This window comes from Botryllus schlosseri, chromosome 2 (assembly GCF_051294905.1).
Source record: "Botryllus schlosseri isolate E-star chromosome 2, Bs_hap1, whole genome shotgun sequence".
NCBI classification, from domain to species: Eukaryota; Metazoa; Chordata; class Ascidiacea; order Stolidobranchia; family Styelidae; genus Botryllus; species Botryllus schlosseri.
Window position 1 is genome coordinate 32,493,065 of NC_137237.1, and position 18,261 is coordinate 32,511,325.

Here is an 18,261-nt window from a genome sequence, read left to right on the forward strand (position 1 = left end):
GCAGCATTGTCTGTGCTTACCTTTACATAGGCTTACCATATTTTGGAAATCTAAAAAGAGGACACTTTTTCAGAAATTTGAGACTTGCAAAACCGGTCCGCTCAGAACTCAAAATACCGTTTTTCTCTCCACATTTCTTGGTGGATGACTAAAAAAAAAAAAACGTTTTTAACTCCGAAATACCCGCCGGACCGTCACGTCTGTGCTAATTTACGGCATATCACTCGCAATTTCCTCTAAATCTGACCTAAATTTTCAAAAAAGAGGACAAAATCCCAAAAAAGAGGACAAAGGGCCTCCGAGGACACTTTCAAAAAAGTCAAAAAAGAGGACAAATCCTCTTAAAAGAGGACGTATGTTAACCCTACCTTTACACCCATTTTCTGCGCGATTATTAAGGAATTTGACATATCATATCCATCATATTATGTGCTTACTTTTAAACCTCTTTTCTGCGTCATCATCAAGAACTCTGACAGCACTTGCAAGTGAATACAGTTTGATGCAAGCATCTGACAAGTGTCAAGCATAACACGCTGATTCAGCCGACCGTTGGAGCTTTCAAAACTTCAACTATGTACTACAGCCTGAGCCCGATAAGATCACGCAAACTATAGTGTCATTGTTAAGCTTTATCGTAGTATTCAGTAATGATATATTCTTTCTGAAACTAGGAATCCGTCACCACTTGCATAAGAGCCTATGCTTTCCCTCGTTGAAAACAAGGCATATAGGCTACGGCGATTTCCTTCACAATAAAGCAGTCATGCTCTAGACCAGTGGTTCCCAACGTGGGCGATATCGCCCCCCAGGGGGCGATTTGGCGGTCTAGGGGGGCGAAAATAACGAAGGGGGCGATAGGGGGGCGAAAGCGGACGAAGGGGGCGATAGGGGGCGAAAACAACGAAGGGGCGATAGAGGGGGGCGATGGCCCGTTAAAACGGCTATATTGGAGTCAGGACCGTAACTGCCGTACCCCAAACCCCCATTTGGGGGCCGAACTCGAAGGGGGCCCAAAATTATTTCGTGAATTAACATAAATTATATAGAGTATTTTATTAGAAATTCAAGCAACCTTTTTTTAAAAAATTTCGTGCTGCGCGCGATTTAGTATTGTCATATATTTTGATTTTGGGGTACCCTTCCCCCAACAAAAATGCGCATGATTTATGGAAATGGAGACTTCGGCATCGGCCATTACTGCGCCACGACGCACCAATACATATGAAGTTATAGGCCATGTAACATGCAACTCCGAGAAGTGTGCCAGAACGATCAGCAGCGAGAAGACCTTGGACGAAAAGGAATCCCCTTGTGCTGACCGAAAACTTCGATATACATATATGTTTAATTGTCCTTAGGCGCCTCAATGGCTGGCGTCGAATGTTCCTGTCCTGGCGATCTGAACCCGACAAGACAAATGCCACCCCGCAGGGAAAAATTATAAGCCACTAAAGAAATACCCATTTGAAACAATATGCGTCTTTTAGTTTGGTACGTTTTGGCGATATCCATATCTTTTGACATAGCAGATATAGGAGGTAACGAAATAGCATCATGTAACGAAGTCAATATAACAAAGGGTCCACCCGAAGATGTTTAATTATTATTTAGGGTTCCTACCTTTTCCAACACACCACACTCAGCTCTACCGATAAATCTGATTACGTGAGCAGAGAGAGGATAAAAAATTGACAGCAATATATATGCAATTCCCGACCATATTGACCGATTCAAACATGAATTATATAAATTTGTCGCGTTTCGCGCGTTTAGGCGAAGTACGTAGATTCACCAAACAGTACACGAATTAGGGTATAGCTGATATGTAACGACAAAAAGCCCACTGGTTGAGGGGGGCTGGGTTTTGGTTTATCACCCTATCGGGGCCCAAGACCAACGTTTTTTTTGGGGGGGGGAGGGGGGCTAACGAAGTGCTGTTACGGTCCTGATGGGAGTCAAGTTGGAGCAATTACCTTTCTTTTAGTCAACTCACGAAAATTTAGCTGTAGAAGTGTAATTTCGAGGTCGAGCCGAAAAGTTGACTTTTTTTTATTAGTCAACTCGCCGGTGATCCCAGATTGTATGCCCATTTTTTGGATTAACAATTTGGGGGGCAATGATCGGCGTGGAGCTTCAAAAGGGGGTGATGAGACGAATAAGGTTGGGAACCACTGCTCTACACGTTTTTATGAAGCAGCTGTTGTTTGTTCATCATGTATTTCGTACCTCAACATACCCTTAATCAATCCTAAATCATTATCTGTCAACCTCCATGCAATGCGCTGTCAGAATCGTAGCCGGTGGCAGTCTTTTTTATCACCTAATTAGCAAGCTGCTGCTGTCGTGGTCATTGAAGCATAGCCGATTAGCCAATCAAGAGCCGTGGTTTCGTGATTACTAGTCTTCTCGCCGTTCTATGGTCGGTGGCACGCCCATTCTTCGGCAGCTACTTTCAAACGCTTTGCACGAAATCTTAACGGCCTTCCTGTGAGCTTCTTTCAGGCTCAGTGTCATTTTTAATCAATAATCTATAGAATAAGACATTACAACGGAGGATTTGTAAGATCTTCCAAAGTATGGACAACCCTAGCCTACTGTATAGTGTAGAGCAGTGGTTCCTAGCCTTTTTAAATGTCGGAGCCGCATTTCAGACTCAGAACACATATGGAGCCCATGAAAACACTCGAGTAGGCTACTTATAACGAAAATTTAACGGTAGCATAGTCTACCAATGGATCTCACCATCCAACTAATTCAGAAGCATGCACATAGACTCTATATATTCTATATCGGTAATTTTAGCATTGATAAAGGCAGATTGGCGAGAGCTATACATTGAAATAAACCGAAAATGCACATCATTACTGCATCATACTTTTATGTCGTTATGTGATAGCTCCTCACCTCATACATCCTAGCACTCAATGCACAAGTTTGCGGGGGATTATACGCTGAATCGTATTGGACTTATTGCTATTTATACCTGACTATGAGCAGTTATTTTTATGTTAATAAAATTGTGTCGTAATTTACTATTCACAGAGACGATAAATAAAGGTGTATGACTAGCAGAACTCAAGATGTATCCTTGTCTGGCGGGTATTCATCCATGCGTTGGACGCTAGTCTGCAGGAATTCTCTTTTTCGATTTTCAGAAGCTGCCTTGGACGGCTTCAGACATAACTAATATCCCGCATTTTAGCATTCATATACATAAATTGACTATTACTGTTCATAGAAACAAACAACAACTGTAGTCTTTTATATTTTTGTGGCATATTTGGAGGTCAATCAGAGCCGCAAGAAGGCTACCTCGGAGCCGCATGCGGCTGAGAGTCGCGGTTTGAAATCACCAATAAATCATCAGTACGGAATGGAGTGATGATGATCGCCGATCGTAAAACTGCATAACGATGCAGTCCTGCTTAAAGATAGTTTGGTCCGTTCATGTACTGAGAACTAACCTAGGCAGATTAGTTTTCTGCAGTTTATGAAAGGAGTCGGATGCCTTTTCCGTCAAGGGAGCCATATTGCCCTATAGGCCTATATTAAATTGCCAATATCACCGGAATGTGTCGTCACAATTTAAGACTCGTGACGCAGGGCATTAAAAACTACTAAAAAACAATGAAAACATGTTTTAAACAAAGGCCATGATTTAAACATGTTTGTTTTAAATTTATTTTCGTTTTCAATGCAACCTTAATAAACTTACCTGGAATTCCGTAGGCTTCGATACCAAGATAGAAACACACCACAAGAATTATATGTAACATAGCTGAAATGTGGATTGGAAGAACTTGTTGGGGATACAGAACTTCAATATGCAATTGAAAAATATATTCATAATAAAATAAACCCGAATATTTCCACTGACACTCGTCAGCGGCAAGGGGAAAAATCGTTGTCATATAAAGGAGTCCTGAGCACAACGTCATTAGATCTATATGGGTATTTCAAAGCTATGTGCAGTATAGACTCAATAATGCTGAGGACTCAATAATACAGATTGTCAGACTGCGTTGCTGTTAGCCGGTCATTATGTTTGCGTCTGGTCCATTGCTAGTGCTATTAGCCGGTTCAACTCCGAGAGGACTCTTCTCTTGCCAAAAAGGCGTATTGTAAATTGAATACTGATGGGAGTGAGCCTATGATATGATATTATTATGATCTTGGTCACAGTTACGAAGCTGAATTCATTTCCACCTTCTGATATATACTAGGGATAGTGTGAACGTGAGGTTCACGTTCACAAACGAACCTCGGCAGGTTCTGTACTGTGAACATTTTTCATATATTACAATTTTGCACGTCCTTATAACATCTTTGGTTGGAATTCTTTGCATTTCAACTTCGGGCCACTCTTCGGATGGCGCTGGCAGCATAAAAAAATCAACACTAAACGAGCATGGACCTTGCCAATTTCAAAACTTTTACTCGCTTGTTACAAAAGTATGCTCGATATATCCAGCTTTTCGTTTATGAATATTTTGTGACTCTCTGCTGTGAGCTTGCCCGCAATCACATGACACCATAAGAGCGAAATACACTAGGTAGTCAGCGAATGATGCATATTCAGCTAATCAATTAAATTAATCAAGAATACGCTTTCCAATGTAATAAAAAATCTAGCAGACGTATAGGGATCCATCTTGATTTTATATGTTTATTGCATCATAAAAACCAAATCAGTGCGTTTGGGGTGTTGGCTATGCTTGTTAATGGGGTAAAATCGGAAGCAGGTATAAAAACATGTTTTACACTCTGCTTAATATGAATTTAGTAATAGTCTGCCAGAGGTCGAATACATTGTCCGATCAGTTTATATTTCCTTGCAAGTCCTCGTCGAAATTATTGCCAAAGCGACGGAAGATATTGATTTTATGGAATTATTATACCAACTGATTGCACCAGCAGTTGATACACTTGGTGACGTTTAATAAGTTAGCCTGTACTTCAGCATTGTGGCATAATGTGGCATGAGTCGTCGCTTGGCATCGTGTGCATATATATGTATATATAACTTCACTGAAATGTAGGGTTGGAAATAGCATTATGACGTCACGTGACGTCATAGGTTCGCGTTCACATAGAAACTTTCAAAATGGTGCGCGTTCACACGAACCTTAACCTTCTAGAGGTTCACACCATCCCTAATACATACTATCACGTATTTTATGTGAAATCTCAAACCAGCGATGGGCCGTCGAAAGTGGCCTGATAAGTACGACGTGCGGCGAACCCTGATCAAGAGCTGCTAATGAAAACAGTTGACTAGTGGAGAAACCGCGGAGAACGAAAAGATTGAATGTATAGTTCAACCATATAATATTGCGATTCATCGGACGCGCCTATGGTGGACTTATATTGATTCGACGAGATCATTATCTCATCTCATCCGCACGCACAGGTGCATTCGATTGTTCAGACTGAATTTGTAGCGATGGATAAGACTAATGAGCACTCGTTCGCCTCTATCGATCTCCATATACAATTGCGTTTACCCAATCGCAATACATGAAGGAAATTCAAATCTGTCGTCTCATATAGCCTTTATCTGCAATTTAATTGTTACGATATCATCTGTCATCCACTGATACGACACAAGAACTCTTTCTCAGTTAATGCTGTGATGGAACGAACATCTCCAATTAGGTAATCGGCTGAAAGCAATATACATGCATGTAAATGCATGCATTGATGTGGTCATATTCCCCAGGAAATGACGATTACAAATGAATCAACAGTATTTACGCCTCCAATCGCTCCTTCGAGATCCTCGTAACTCGGATATCATATGTAAACGAAGTGGGATTTAAATCCACCAGTCAATGGCAATGCAATTTCCTTCGGAAAATCTCTATTGCATCGCTTTGTATATCTATCCTTCTTAAGCGATAGCATGCCTGCTTTGTGCAGTTCGAATCGATAGAATTAATCCGTGAAGTCGGGAGAATAAGGCATTGGCGTTTGTATTACATGCAATCGATCCTAATTACGTTTCGTAAATTCAGAACCCGCAAGTGCCGTCAAACGATAGTAATCAAATCATGATATGTAGCCAAGACGATGGTAGCCGCGTGATTGGCACGCACCAAACTCTAATTAGTACTTTAGTAATTTTTAAAACTGTGACTAGGTCAGTGTCATATCCATATTCATCATAGCATTGTCGCAGTTAACATCACTAGACAAACGCAATAATGATATTGTAGTTGATACAGTTTGCATTATTTGAAATAACAATATATATAGCTAACCTTTTTTCTTATAATTTTGCATAAGATATTTCAAACTTCAGATCTTACCTGACTTTCCATTGCTAACTAGCTAGATTAAAATTAGTCTCCCGTTTGTTCATAGTGAATACGTAATGCGTGCTTGTAATTATCCAGGTTGCGTTCGTCAATACGCAAAAAAGAAGGCGATGACTGATACGTGGAGCCTTATGTTACCATTTCGAAATATATACGTATGTACGGCGTTTAAGTGACTAATGTGTTAATGAGGTATACGAAGAAGCCAGCTACAAGATATAAAATCCGCGCCCTAGTCACACACTAGCAAGTGTAAAATATCGCAATAAACTCAGATAGACCAAATATCTCCACCTTGCACATAAACGTAATTTCCCAGTAGTATGTCAAATCTGCTAGACACAGTACAGCTACTTCACAAATTGATTAAAAATCGGCGTGAGATGCACCCACTTCAACAACTTTCGGGGCGATAATTTGGCGTCAAGAATGCCGTTTCGCGCTGAATATCTTGTTTACGCTTGTTTTGAGTACACTGATTATGACCACGAGTGCTTTCGAAAGATATGACAACAAGGTAGAAGTAACGGGTCGAGCAATTTACAATCGGCAAAGTAAATAAAAGTTTTCTAAATTCTATGCGTCACACTTTCCCTCGTTGTCGAATTCGTCATACTCTTTCGTGATGAGTTTTTGTTATTATATTAACCTTGACACAGAGGAATGATAAAACCCATACAAATCTATATTCCATTATATCGCAAGATCAACTGCAGAAATATGCATTAGGAATCGATTGATATATTGTATATGATATATGAATATACGACATCATGCACTACAGCGGAACTCTGATCACTTTTTACATTGCTCTCTGCAAACCCTAACTTTAAACCAGGCATAAACACTCACACAGCAAGCAATTACGACATCATACCCTTCAATCGTCAGAAGACCTAGGATTTTCACACCCGAAAATTATCATAATTGCACGTTTAAATTAAGTCAATAATGGTATTTCCGGCCACCCTTATTCGTGCGCCGCAGAAAACATTCGAATTGACCATTACCCTCGATTCTTTGACTAATGCCAAACGGGCAGCTTACCATCAGACTTGTGATCATTTTAAACGAGCGATAGCGAACAATAGTGAAGCCATTTTCATGTGTGGTATATTATAGCAAACTGAAGTTTATAATAATACTTTTTTTCATACGAGTTTTTTCAATCTGACTCTTATCAAGGAATATATCATCATCTAGAATACGCGGACTCGAACTACTTAGTTAAACATTGCCCTCACGAATAGCTTCTGCTGAAAACACGTTGTTCGATTTGTAACTGTATAGGGCCGATTCGAAATTTTAATACTTTGACTTCAGCAAGTAAAGTCTTTTTTTCTGGGCGAGTTAATGCGAGTTTGAAGATAATATTACATTTTTATGAATTATGATAATGAAGTATAAATTCAAAATTATGCAAAGGTACACCGAGGTTTTGTACCACCAATAGTCTCCATAATATCACAACCTTTTGCTGTCCTTTCAGACACCATTCCTGACTACTTTACATTGCTGAAATGTCCTTCAAAAATAAGCCTGCAATAAATCCATGACAATAACCTGTCTTTAGTCACTACAATACTCACAAACAAATACAAATTTCATCATTTGTCATTATTATATATATATTTCATAAAACAATCGTCTTCCAAAGTATTTCAAATTTGATAGCAAATATAGTTGTTTCATCATCCATTTCTTTGTTTCGAGTCGACATTTATTTTCAGAAACGTTTTGAGAAGCGAAGTTGGAACGAGGGACTGGTGCGACCAGACGGATTTCTTTCAACGCCCTGTATATTACAAATATTGTATCATATTTATATTGAAATCCAGCAGCTACTGCTCCTTTTGTCTAAGACGAGTAGGAAATGTTTACATTTGATGTATAGTCATTTATCACTTACCGCATTTATTCCGAGATTTCCTCCTACAAATTTCTGTTAAAAAGTAGCAAATGGTTTTGTGAGCGCATGATTCATTTCACAGGCACGTCAAGATACAATTACTCACTCGGGAATACTCGGCACTTGCACCACGACCTCCAAATGAATTGGCGTACTGGAAAGCAAATGCAACGTATTGTATTCATCGTTTAACGAATCCTCGGAGTTGCTCGAAGGTGGCTACTTCCGAAGTTGCAAGATATGTCTGACTATTGACACTACCAATTCGTGGAATCTCCGGAGGTAGGTTTAGCTTCCTCGTACATGGTTTATTTAGGGTTACCATACGTCTTCTTTTAAGAGGATTTGTCCTCTTTTTTGACTTTTTTAAACTGTCCTCGGAAGACGCCTAAATGTCCTCTTTTTTGACATTATTGGTAAATGTACGTGGAAATTGGACTGAGATGAAGTAAATCAGCGCTCAATTGACGGTCCGACGGGCTTTTCGGGACTTGAGCCAGAAAACGACCTTTTTTTAGTCAACCAACCACAAAATCGGGAAAAATTTACCACTTTTCCGTATTTTAATCCGGCATACTAGGTCTGAAAATTTTCAAGAAGTGTCCTCTTTTCAGTTTTCCAAGATATGATAACCCTAGTTTATTTAAAGATGTTGTTATCTCAATTTTACTTATAAAAGGGACTCCAACTTATCCAATCACTACTCTCTGCTTTTCAAATTAAAAATTGCAAAATGTATTTTTGCCTAAATCAGGTAAGTAGAAGTGGTGTTAGTTTAAAAAGCTAGGCATTAGAGCAATGTTCCCTCTAAGCTGCGCACCTGTGCAAATGCGCAATGCTGACACGGTCTATGCGCACAGAAAATCTAAATTGCGCACAAAAAATCCGAAGTGGTGACCTTTTTTTAGTCGTTACGCACTGTTGTCCAAGGGTCTGCGCAGTAAGTAGGTGAGTGTGCTTAGACTCGGCAGAAATTTGAGGGAACGTTGCCCTTGAGTGAGTGAGTATGTCTACTTTGGTACTCCGAAAAATTAGAAGTACTTCGTTCCTGACCACCTCGGGGTAAGCGATGGCCTGATTAATTTATTATATATGGAAAACCATCAGGGAGGACACCTCGGGGTGAATTTGAAAGTGTTGAATATTTTCGGTAGTAAAGTGAGGACACATCTTGAAACAAGAGGCCACGCTTGTCACCATTGATGTGGTATGAGAGTGCGTTCGAGTTGCACCCCTAGTTCGGACATTACAACTTCAGCCAGGCAAGTCTTTTAAGGCCGCGTCACACATTCGATCGTGGTGGTAGTCTTTTTAATTACTTTACACTCACCGCCGAAGCACCAAGTTGTCCACCAAAAGCTCTCTGTAAAAAGAAGATCGGGATACTCGTATCGTATGCTATGATTAAATCGATTGTTGTTAATCTTACCCCGGAATATCCAGCGTTCATCCCGTATCCACCGTATGAGTTTCTATTCTGTTTGCAATAAGATAATACTTTGAATGATTTCGAGTTGGGAATGAAAACTCATTCGTTTTTATAATCACTGGTATGTATATAAAATATATCGTATATATTTCGAATCGAAACTCGTTTCCACGTAGGACCATGTTAATCTCTATTCACATCTCATTGCATCAGCAGTCATTGTAAATTGCATTACAGAGTGTTACTATACATTCATGTTGGCTACTATATTACGCGACTCAAGATAGTAATTGTTTCTCACCCCAGATATTGACACTCTTCCATTATTTGGTAGCCTCTGAAATAGAAATAAAGATACTTTCAACAATTACTCTCATTGATGACTCGTTCCGTGTTTTCTGATGACCAACAATTTTGGAGACGACCATCACTGATTGATAGATGGTGTAGAGGTCTTTGCTTATAAATGCTTACATGCTCGTATCCTCCACGTAGCTGCCACGTGTTGCTGGGATGGTGGAAACTCTGAAACGACACAGTAAGTTACTGATTTAGTAGTGAGGCAGATTATATAATTGTAAACACTTACCCCGCCTAAAAAGGTGTTTCCATTCCTGCCGACACCCTGAAAATCGAGAATTAAAATTTAGTTTTATGTCGAAAGGTTATGCTGCATGATATACCGTAGATCATCAATATATCATACCACTGATCTTGCTTTCATAAACTGATATATCCTCATTAACGATTATGCTAGCTATGCGTCTCGTATATGGAATGTAACACAGTGGGTATTGAACACACCCGATCTCCTACATACCCGGTTCAAACGTCCATTAAACGTAGTTCCTGATCTATTATGTTCCTGAAATAAAACAGAAATCGTCAAAACCAGAATACTACCTGGCTAAATTCCGACTTTATCGGAGTCATAATTGAACGTTTTCTTAACATTGCAGCACAATTGTAAAGCGCTTAGAGTCAATAAAGCGGTCGGTAATGGGTTATTGCTACTTTTTCCGGGTACTCAAGTAGTTTTTTTCTGCATGTTGGGCGATCCCAGGAAGAAGTGATTGTCGTTAATAGACGATCACTGTTTACGTCTGTACATCTTCAAACCGTAACAATAAAGTGATCTGTTATCAATTCCCCATATATTCCATCATTAGTATTGCCTAGATTGCCATTCTTCAATAAAAGTTATACTTTTATTTAGCCGAGGCAGAACAGTAATAATATCAAGATCAAACGATATATTCGAAACACGTTTAGGTAGATCTCTAAATCAGTCGACAGTAATTTTATAGATGCACCTTGAAACATATTCACAGAATGTTAATGTCCATCTTAGATGTCTTGAACAATTTTGAACGCGATTGTGATAGATCAAAGCTCCCTATTCCCATCCAACATATCAAATTGTTTTGGATTGCATGGAAATTGACAACAACAAAATTCACTACTTTTCAAAAATATGTCCATGATATGCAAGGATCACGATCAATTTGATCATTCACTTACGGCCATGCACCAGAGATATAGTTCCTTAAGGTTACACAATGTGATTGTTACTTCTGCATATCATATAGCACATGTATAGACTAGAGCGAGGGTGTCAAACATATGGTCCGCCAGGCGATTTCATCCGGCCCGCCAAGCAATTCTGAGTAGATTGAAAAAAGTTGTATTTTCCAGCACATTTCTAACAAATGTTGAGATCTTATAGTAAGAAATATCTCCTGCAATACAGCAATGTCGAAATCACAAGACGCAATAAAACTATCCGACACCGGTGCTTTGGTTTCACTCTAGTTACCATCAGAAACAAGTCGGCGACACTGACAGGCAATTCCGAAAACGCAAAAAAGTGAACATTAACTTCCGATTTTTATGAAATATTAACAAAAAGGCAGAATATAACAGTTTTACAAAAGTATAATTAAATATTCTGTGGTCGCTCTGCGGTATCACTTCTGGCTCAAAAGATTCCCGGCCGCCAGCTAAATATTTATTTTGCCAACTTATGTTTTAGCGGTTAATAACTGTATTCAACCGGCCAATCATTGAGTATTTGCCAATTCCGTTGTTGCGAATGATTCCATTGTTACAATAGAATAGAAATGATCCGCAATGTAATATATTATAATATTTTGTATATAGGTGAGATCAGTGGATATCAGTGGAGATCAGTGGTCTTCCAGGTGGTACGCGAGTATATTATACTTTTCTTTAGACCGATGGGAGTTGTTAGTTCAGGTGGGGTGGGTTTTTTAAAGCCGTCGTGGGTAGGGGCAATCCCACCAATGACGGCCTACGGGCAAGAGATATAGTCGTAAAGCATTGAGATTTTCACCTAATTAAATTCCGTTTTATTATATTTGACCACAAGAATTCCAAATGGATCCAATACAGAAATCATATCCTGCGCCGTATAATGAGCATTTTATTCACGGTAGAAACATTTTTGACCGCCTTCGGCACGCGTAACTCATGTAGGTGGTAATACGCGAGCACTGCATAAAACCTAGAAATGGTTTAGGAAAAACCACTGGGTTAGATATTGAAGTATTCAAGCGAAAAACAAGGTCGTGGATTTTGAGGTAACACTTTCAAACCATTATACGGGTCCGGTTGTGAGCGATTTCAAGGTTCGAATCCGGCGCGTGTCGCAAGTTGAGTTTTACACCCCTGCTGTTTAGTGTCCATATTCCCTTACTTAGTAGCCTACTATACTTACAATGTTGCCTTCGACACTTCCACGGGCTTGTCGCTTCGTTCTGCGTCGTGGCTACAAAAGCAATCATAAATCTCGCGGTCATTGAATATAAAAAGGATATCAGGTTACCATAGTCGGTTCGCTATGCTCATCGTATCGCTGTTTGTCATCATCCGGCACTTCAAAGCGAGGTGTCTGCAACGATTTGCGAATCAAATTGGCGTCATACAGGAAAGATAATTCAGTTAAATGCGTCCCAGTCACAAGGGTTGGTAACGGGGAGAACCGAAATAGCAACTGAGCGCAAATTGCCAATAAAGCGGCATACCAAATTCCACTTACCGATTTCAAAACGCAATTCACGCCATTCCAGCAGCATTCGTGAGTCTTAAGGCACTTGTCAGCGGTGTCAACAGATTCTCCGGTGCAGAGGTCCACGCACGCATCTGCATACATATTTAATTAGTGAAAGTAGACCACCAATGCTTCCAATACGAATTTGCAACATGGGAGTTACGACTCCTAAATGGACTGCTTACCTTCCATGTCGGTGGAGCAAATGCCTATATGGACAAGAACAAGTCTGTTCAACTCGCATCTTCGCAAAGGCAAAGTAGCAGCTTGGACTTGGAGCGCAGCAGCAAAGGCTAAAAGAGCAACTGTCGTCTTTATCATGATTTATGCCTGATTCTGTCTCTTCGATATTTTCCGAAGTTTCAATATAGAGATTTTACGTGGTTGGCTGATATTATATACTACTTTGTGGGGAATTCTGCAGTGTGTGCCGCCAATATGTGGTCCAGTGAAATTGCGGTTTTCTCTGAAAGTAGCCTATACAAATCGAAAACCTATCGGATTGAGTTTCCGGAACAGTCCGTTTCAAATGAAAATTAAGTAATACCATGGTATGGGTCGTCTGAGTTTTGGACACGCATTACACCAACATATTTCGTGCAGTCGAAACTAATTACAATCGAAGAAATCGAAATTCCGCAATATGGGTATCGCTATCACATCAAATAGGGTTCTTTCTCAGCTTTTAATTTCTCTGGTGGTGTACACGCAGCGGATATGTTTGTGTCTTGCTGACTTTCACAGAATTATGTGACGATTCTGATAATTTATCGTGAAAATTGTTAACGCAGATGCAGATTATAGTAGTTCGGTTATTTCACCCGCACACAAACATGCACATTTTCAAAAATCACAACGTCATACCTAGCGTTGCATTTAAAACAAAAGGTGTTTTAAAACACTTTGTTTGAAACATGTTTTATTTAAACATTGTTTTTAAAACATTGCCATTTCAAAAAGAACAAAACTGTGTTTCTTTTTCAAAAGTTGTATAATTATGCCATACTTGTGTAAATACTTTTGAAAAAATCATTTAGTGTGGGCCTACGGACGCTTCCACCCGATTTAGTCGACGCATACGATATGGACTGGTTGAAACCCTCGAAATCGTCATTGCTTCAACGGTTATTGCACGTTATTTTATATAATTGGTACGGAATGGATGTTCTGATAATGATGACCGCAAACCGTAAGCATGCTGCATTTCAATGAATACCTGGTCAAACATATTTTTGGTCCGTTCAAGACAGAGGTCGGAAGCCTATTTTGACGAAGGAACCATATTTACCCTAATTTGAGATTGGTCAATGTCATTCCACTGTGACGTCACAATTTAAGATTTGTGACGTCATGGCTAATAAAAAAAAACAATACCAAACATGTTTTAAACAAGAGACATGATGTTTTAAACATGTTTGTTATAAATTGAGTTTTGTTTTAAATCCAACGCTCAGTAGTCCTACCCATGGACCGAAAATTATCATATAGTCCAAGATATATCACAATTTGGTGATTATATTGGTCAACGGCCAATTCCTTTCCGATACGAATGTGGGTGATCTTGGATAATAACGGGTCGACGATCACGAATATCATTTGCAAATTTATTGATCATCTCTATAGTTATTGATAGGGTTGCATTTAAAACAAAAGTCAATTTCAAACAAACATGTTTTTGTTTATTCAAGCCACGTCACGAATATTCAATTGTGACGTCATATTGAATTGGCATTGGCATTTGAAAATATAGGGTAAATATAGCTCCTTTGACGAAACGTATACGTACTATAGCTGTTGAACCGATTATTTTGAGGGTTGCAACCATCCCATATCGTATACGTCGGCTATATCGGGTGGTAATTGTCCGTAGGCTCATACAACATGTGTTTTGGAGAGTATTTACACAATTATGGCATAATTTTGCAACTTGAAAAAATTACAATTTTCTTTTATTCAAAGGCCTTTGTTTAAACACTGCTTAAAACATGCTTTAAGCAAAGTGTTTTAAACAACCATTTGTTTTAAATGCAACCTTAGTTATTGATATATTGCACGCTGCCAAAATGTGCTGACCATGTTCATACACATTTAAGGGAGATTTGTCCTCCTTTTTTACGATATTGAAAATGTCCTCCGAGGACGCCTAAATGTCCGCTATTTTTACAATTCATCCTCATTTACAGTTTTACAGCTAGGCTAATGCCCTAATGGACAGGGTTAACTGAAAATCGACATAAATGAGGCGAGTTGGTTAATGCGGACGTTCGAGCGGGTCATTCGAGGAGGGTTGGTTCGATTTGTTTGAAATAAGGTCAGTTTTGTTCGAAATAAGGCCAGTCTAATGTTTTAAATGAGGATAGTCATGATAGAAATAAGGTCAGTCTCATGTTTGAAATAAGGATAGTCGCGATATTCACTATAAGGTCAGTTGCAGTATCAACATATCCAATGCAAGATATCACAGTGGTGACCCAGTCCGAACACATCCCAGACATGATGTCCGAACACGCCCTAGACACGATGTCCGAGTTTCAACACAGGCCGAACACGCCCCAGACACCATGTTCAAATGGCAATAGAGGGCGAACACATCCCAGACATGATGTGCGAACACGCCTCAAACATGATGTCCGAGTGTCAACACAGTTCGAACACACCCCAGACACCATGTCCGAACGGCAGCACAGGGTGAACACACCCAAGACATGATGTTTGAACACGCCCCAGAAACGATGTCCGAGTGTCAACACACGCCGAACACGCCCCAGACACCATGTCCGAAAGGCAGCACAGGCCGAATACACTCCAGACGTGATGTCCGAACACGCCCCAGACACGATGTCCGAGTATCAACACAGGCCGAACACGCCCAAGAAACCATGTCCGAATGGCAGCACAGGCCGAACACACCCCAGACATGATATCCCAACACGCCCCAGACACGATGTCCGAGTATCAACACAGGCCGAACACGCCCAAGACACCATGTCCATGTCTATGGCGTGTTCGGACATCATGTCTTGGGTGTGTTCACCCTGTGCTGCCATTCGGACATGGTGTCTGGGGCGTGTTCGGCCTGTGTTGACACTCGGACATCGTGTCTAGGGCGTGTTCGGACATCATGTCTGGGGTGTGTTCGAACTATGTTGACACTCGGACATCGTGTTTGGGGCGTGATCGGACATCATGTCTGGGATGTGTTCGCCCTGTGTTGCTATTTGGACATTGTGTCTGGGGCGTGTTCGGACATCACGTCTGAGGTGTGTTCGGACTGGGTCACCACTGTGATATCTCACCTTGGATATGTTGATACTGCAACTGACCTTATAGTGAAAATAGCGACTATCCTTTTAGACAACACCACAATAATCGTAAAAAAGTGGGTAATGCGGGGGATGGCCTTTTTTAGTCAACACAACAAGATTTCCAGTTATTATTAAAAAATCAGCTGTTTTCAATTTCGGTAAACAATTTTTTTTTAGGATTTTAAAAAAGTGTCCTCTTTTCCGGTTTCAAAAATACGGTAACCCTATACAATATAGCGGCTACGATCCGAAATGTAATTCACAGGACTATTATATGCATGTACGCTTGATAATAAAGCATTCCAGTGACAAAGAAAGGTATGGATTTGGAGGTAACAGTTTGAAATCATTTTACTTGTCCACCTGCAAGCAACCTGAATTTCGGAATCCGGGCCACGACCCAAGTTGACTTTGACACCCCTTCAATAGGTGTACCAAAGTATAAATGACGTGCACCACAAAAGGTAAATAAGGATGCATCATCAACTTTTAGCACCAATACTCAATAGCTTTGACAGTTGACGACGGCCTACAGACGGTGGCGGTGCTTGCTAATTGTTGGCATCTTGCATTCCGCGGGCATCGATGCTATGTTGGTTGCCTAGGCTTGCCTACAATTACGTCAACACATTATATTAGGTTTGTACAGTGGAGGGAGCGACGAAATAATACCGTGCTGTCTGTAATCACTAGTGTCCATATAGCTGTCTCTATTCAGGTAGCCTATAGCTCGCCGCATAGGCCTAATATTCATTTTATGATAGTCAAAGATATATAATACGTATCTCCAAACTTTAATCACAATTTAGCAAACTATTTGTCCTACTTATGACAAAACAAATATTTTCAAATAATGGAATATCTGACTTCAGAAACAAGCTCAAGTTATTTATTGGATTACTGATGATGAGTAGTGGTACGGTGTTGTTGACAATTCGGCCAGACACGCGAAAGGGTTTTTTTTATTAGCGGTATTGCGTACATTCAGCAAGGGTCAGATCATATGCAATTGTGAATCCCATTATGCTGTGACAACAAAATGCATTTGTCTGCTTTGGCTCCATATTGTCTGCACGCATCGCCGAGGTTTCGGATCTTGTTAAGACTGAAAAGTAGCGATTGTAGACCAGTGGTTCAGCGGTCCGCGAGGTATATTACAATTTTATACTTCAATTTCAAGATGTAATGTTGAAGGATGTCCATTGATAGAATAAATAAAACATCAAATTATAATATAATTCAGAAGTTCGTGAGGTATCATTAGGGCGTGAAACATGTTCGATTTGACTTAAAGTTGAAGGCGTGTTATTTGACGAGCGACAAGTACAGAACAGGTACGAACCGAAAAATCGCTAAACAGCGCAGTTTGCGCGATTATTCGTTTTCGATTCATTCATTTTGTGTAGGACCGTAACTGGGGCACCAAAAACCGCCTAATTGGAGAGGGGTCGAGCTTGAAAAGTGCCCAAAATTATTTTGCAAATGAACCTAAATCATAACGTATTTTTCTGAAACTTTTTCCAACATTTTTCAATTTCTTTTCGCGCTTTGCTTGATTTAGTGTCACTAAATGTTCTCCGAGATATACGCATGATTTATAGAAATAGGTATTTCGGAGTCAGCCATTACCGTGCCACGACGCACCAACCCCTGATGAAGTATAAGCTAACATGGAACTCCGAAGTGTGTACCAAAAATTCGGCAGCGAGAAAACCAATTCAGTCATTAATGATCGATAATATTCGGTATTGCCGCGATTAAGCTACATAAACTCTCTGCTTACACCGAGTAGAATGAATGTGCTCACAAGTACAAGTGAAAACATCCACCGAACTGCAGGGTCTGGGGGTGAATCCCCCGGAAGTTTGGCTTATCTCCCTGTGGGTGACCAAGACCAACGTTTTTCGGGGTGGACTAACGAAGTGCTTTTGCGGCCCGGATTACCGGATGGCCGGTATATAGTTGCTACAAGGTGTTTTCCTGCGGCACACTTTGTATTCGTAGTTGCCAGAGTAGCGTATGCGTCTGATGGAAGTGGGCAATGAGCAAGGTAGCACGGCAAGGTGCTTGGTTCGACTTAGTGCTTAGTTCGACTTGGTTCGAGTTGGCGAGGTCGGTTAAACCCACGGCCTTCGGCGCCAAAGACTGTAAACGACTCTCGGCGGTAGCACGTTTATCTGGATAAGGCAATTTTACTTCGAGTCAGCAGACTGACTACCATAAAATCC

General features: G+C 40.2%; 2 protein-coding genes across 3 annotated transcripts in view; both read right to left on the bottom strand.

Annotated features, from left to right (window-relative positions):
• LOC145457911 (uncharacterized) overlaps positions 1 to 3,824 on the bottom strand; it is a 51,354-nt gene extending 47,530 nt beyond the window's left edge. For both annotated transcript variants that reach the window (XM_080336215.1, XM_080336208.1), the window contains exon 1: positions 3,719 to 3,824. In XM_080336215.1, coding sequence (XP_080192341.1) covers positions 3,719 to 3,779 — 61 coding nt within the window. In that variant the 5' untranslated portion in view covers positions 3,780 to 3,824. The remainder of the gene's footprint in view (positions 1 to 3,718) is intronic.
• A 4,106-nt stretch (positions 3,825 to 7,930) lies between these two features.
• On the bottom strand, positions 7,931 to 13,118 carry LOC145458275 (uncharacterized). Its single transcript, XM_080336607.1, has 13 exons — positions 12,914 to 13,118; positions 12,717 to 12,820; positions 12,504 to 12,569; positions 12,396 to 12,446; positions 10,479 to 10,523; positions 10,248 to 10,283; positions 10,133 to 10,183; positions 9,960 to 9,995; positions 9,659 to 9,706; positions 9,560 to 9,592; positions 8,336 to 8,383; positions 8,230 to 8,262; positions 7,931 to 8,115 (listed from the first exon to the last, which is right to left on the bottom strand). Exons 1-13 carry the CDS (start codon positions 13,047 to 13,049, stop codon positions 8,047 to 8,049), a joined length of 756 nt encoding a protein of 251 aa, XP_080192733.1. The 5' UTR covers positions 13,050 to 13,118; the 3' UTR covers positions 7,931 to 8,046.
• Between the last annotated feature and the right edge of the window lie 5,143 nt (positions 13,119 to 18,261).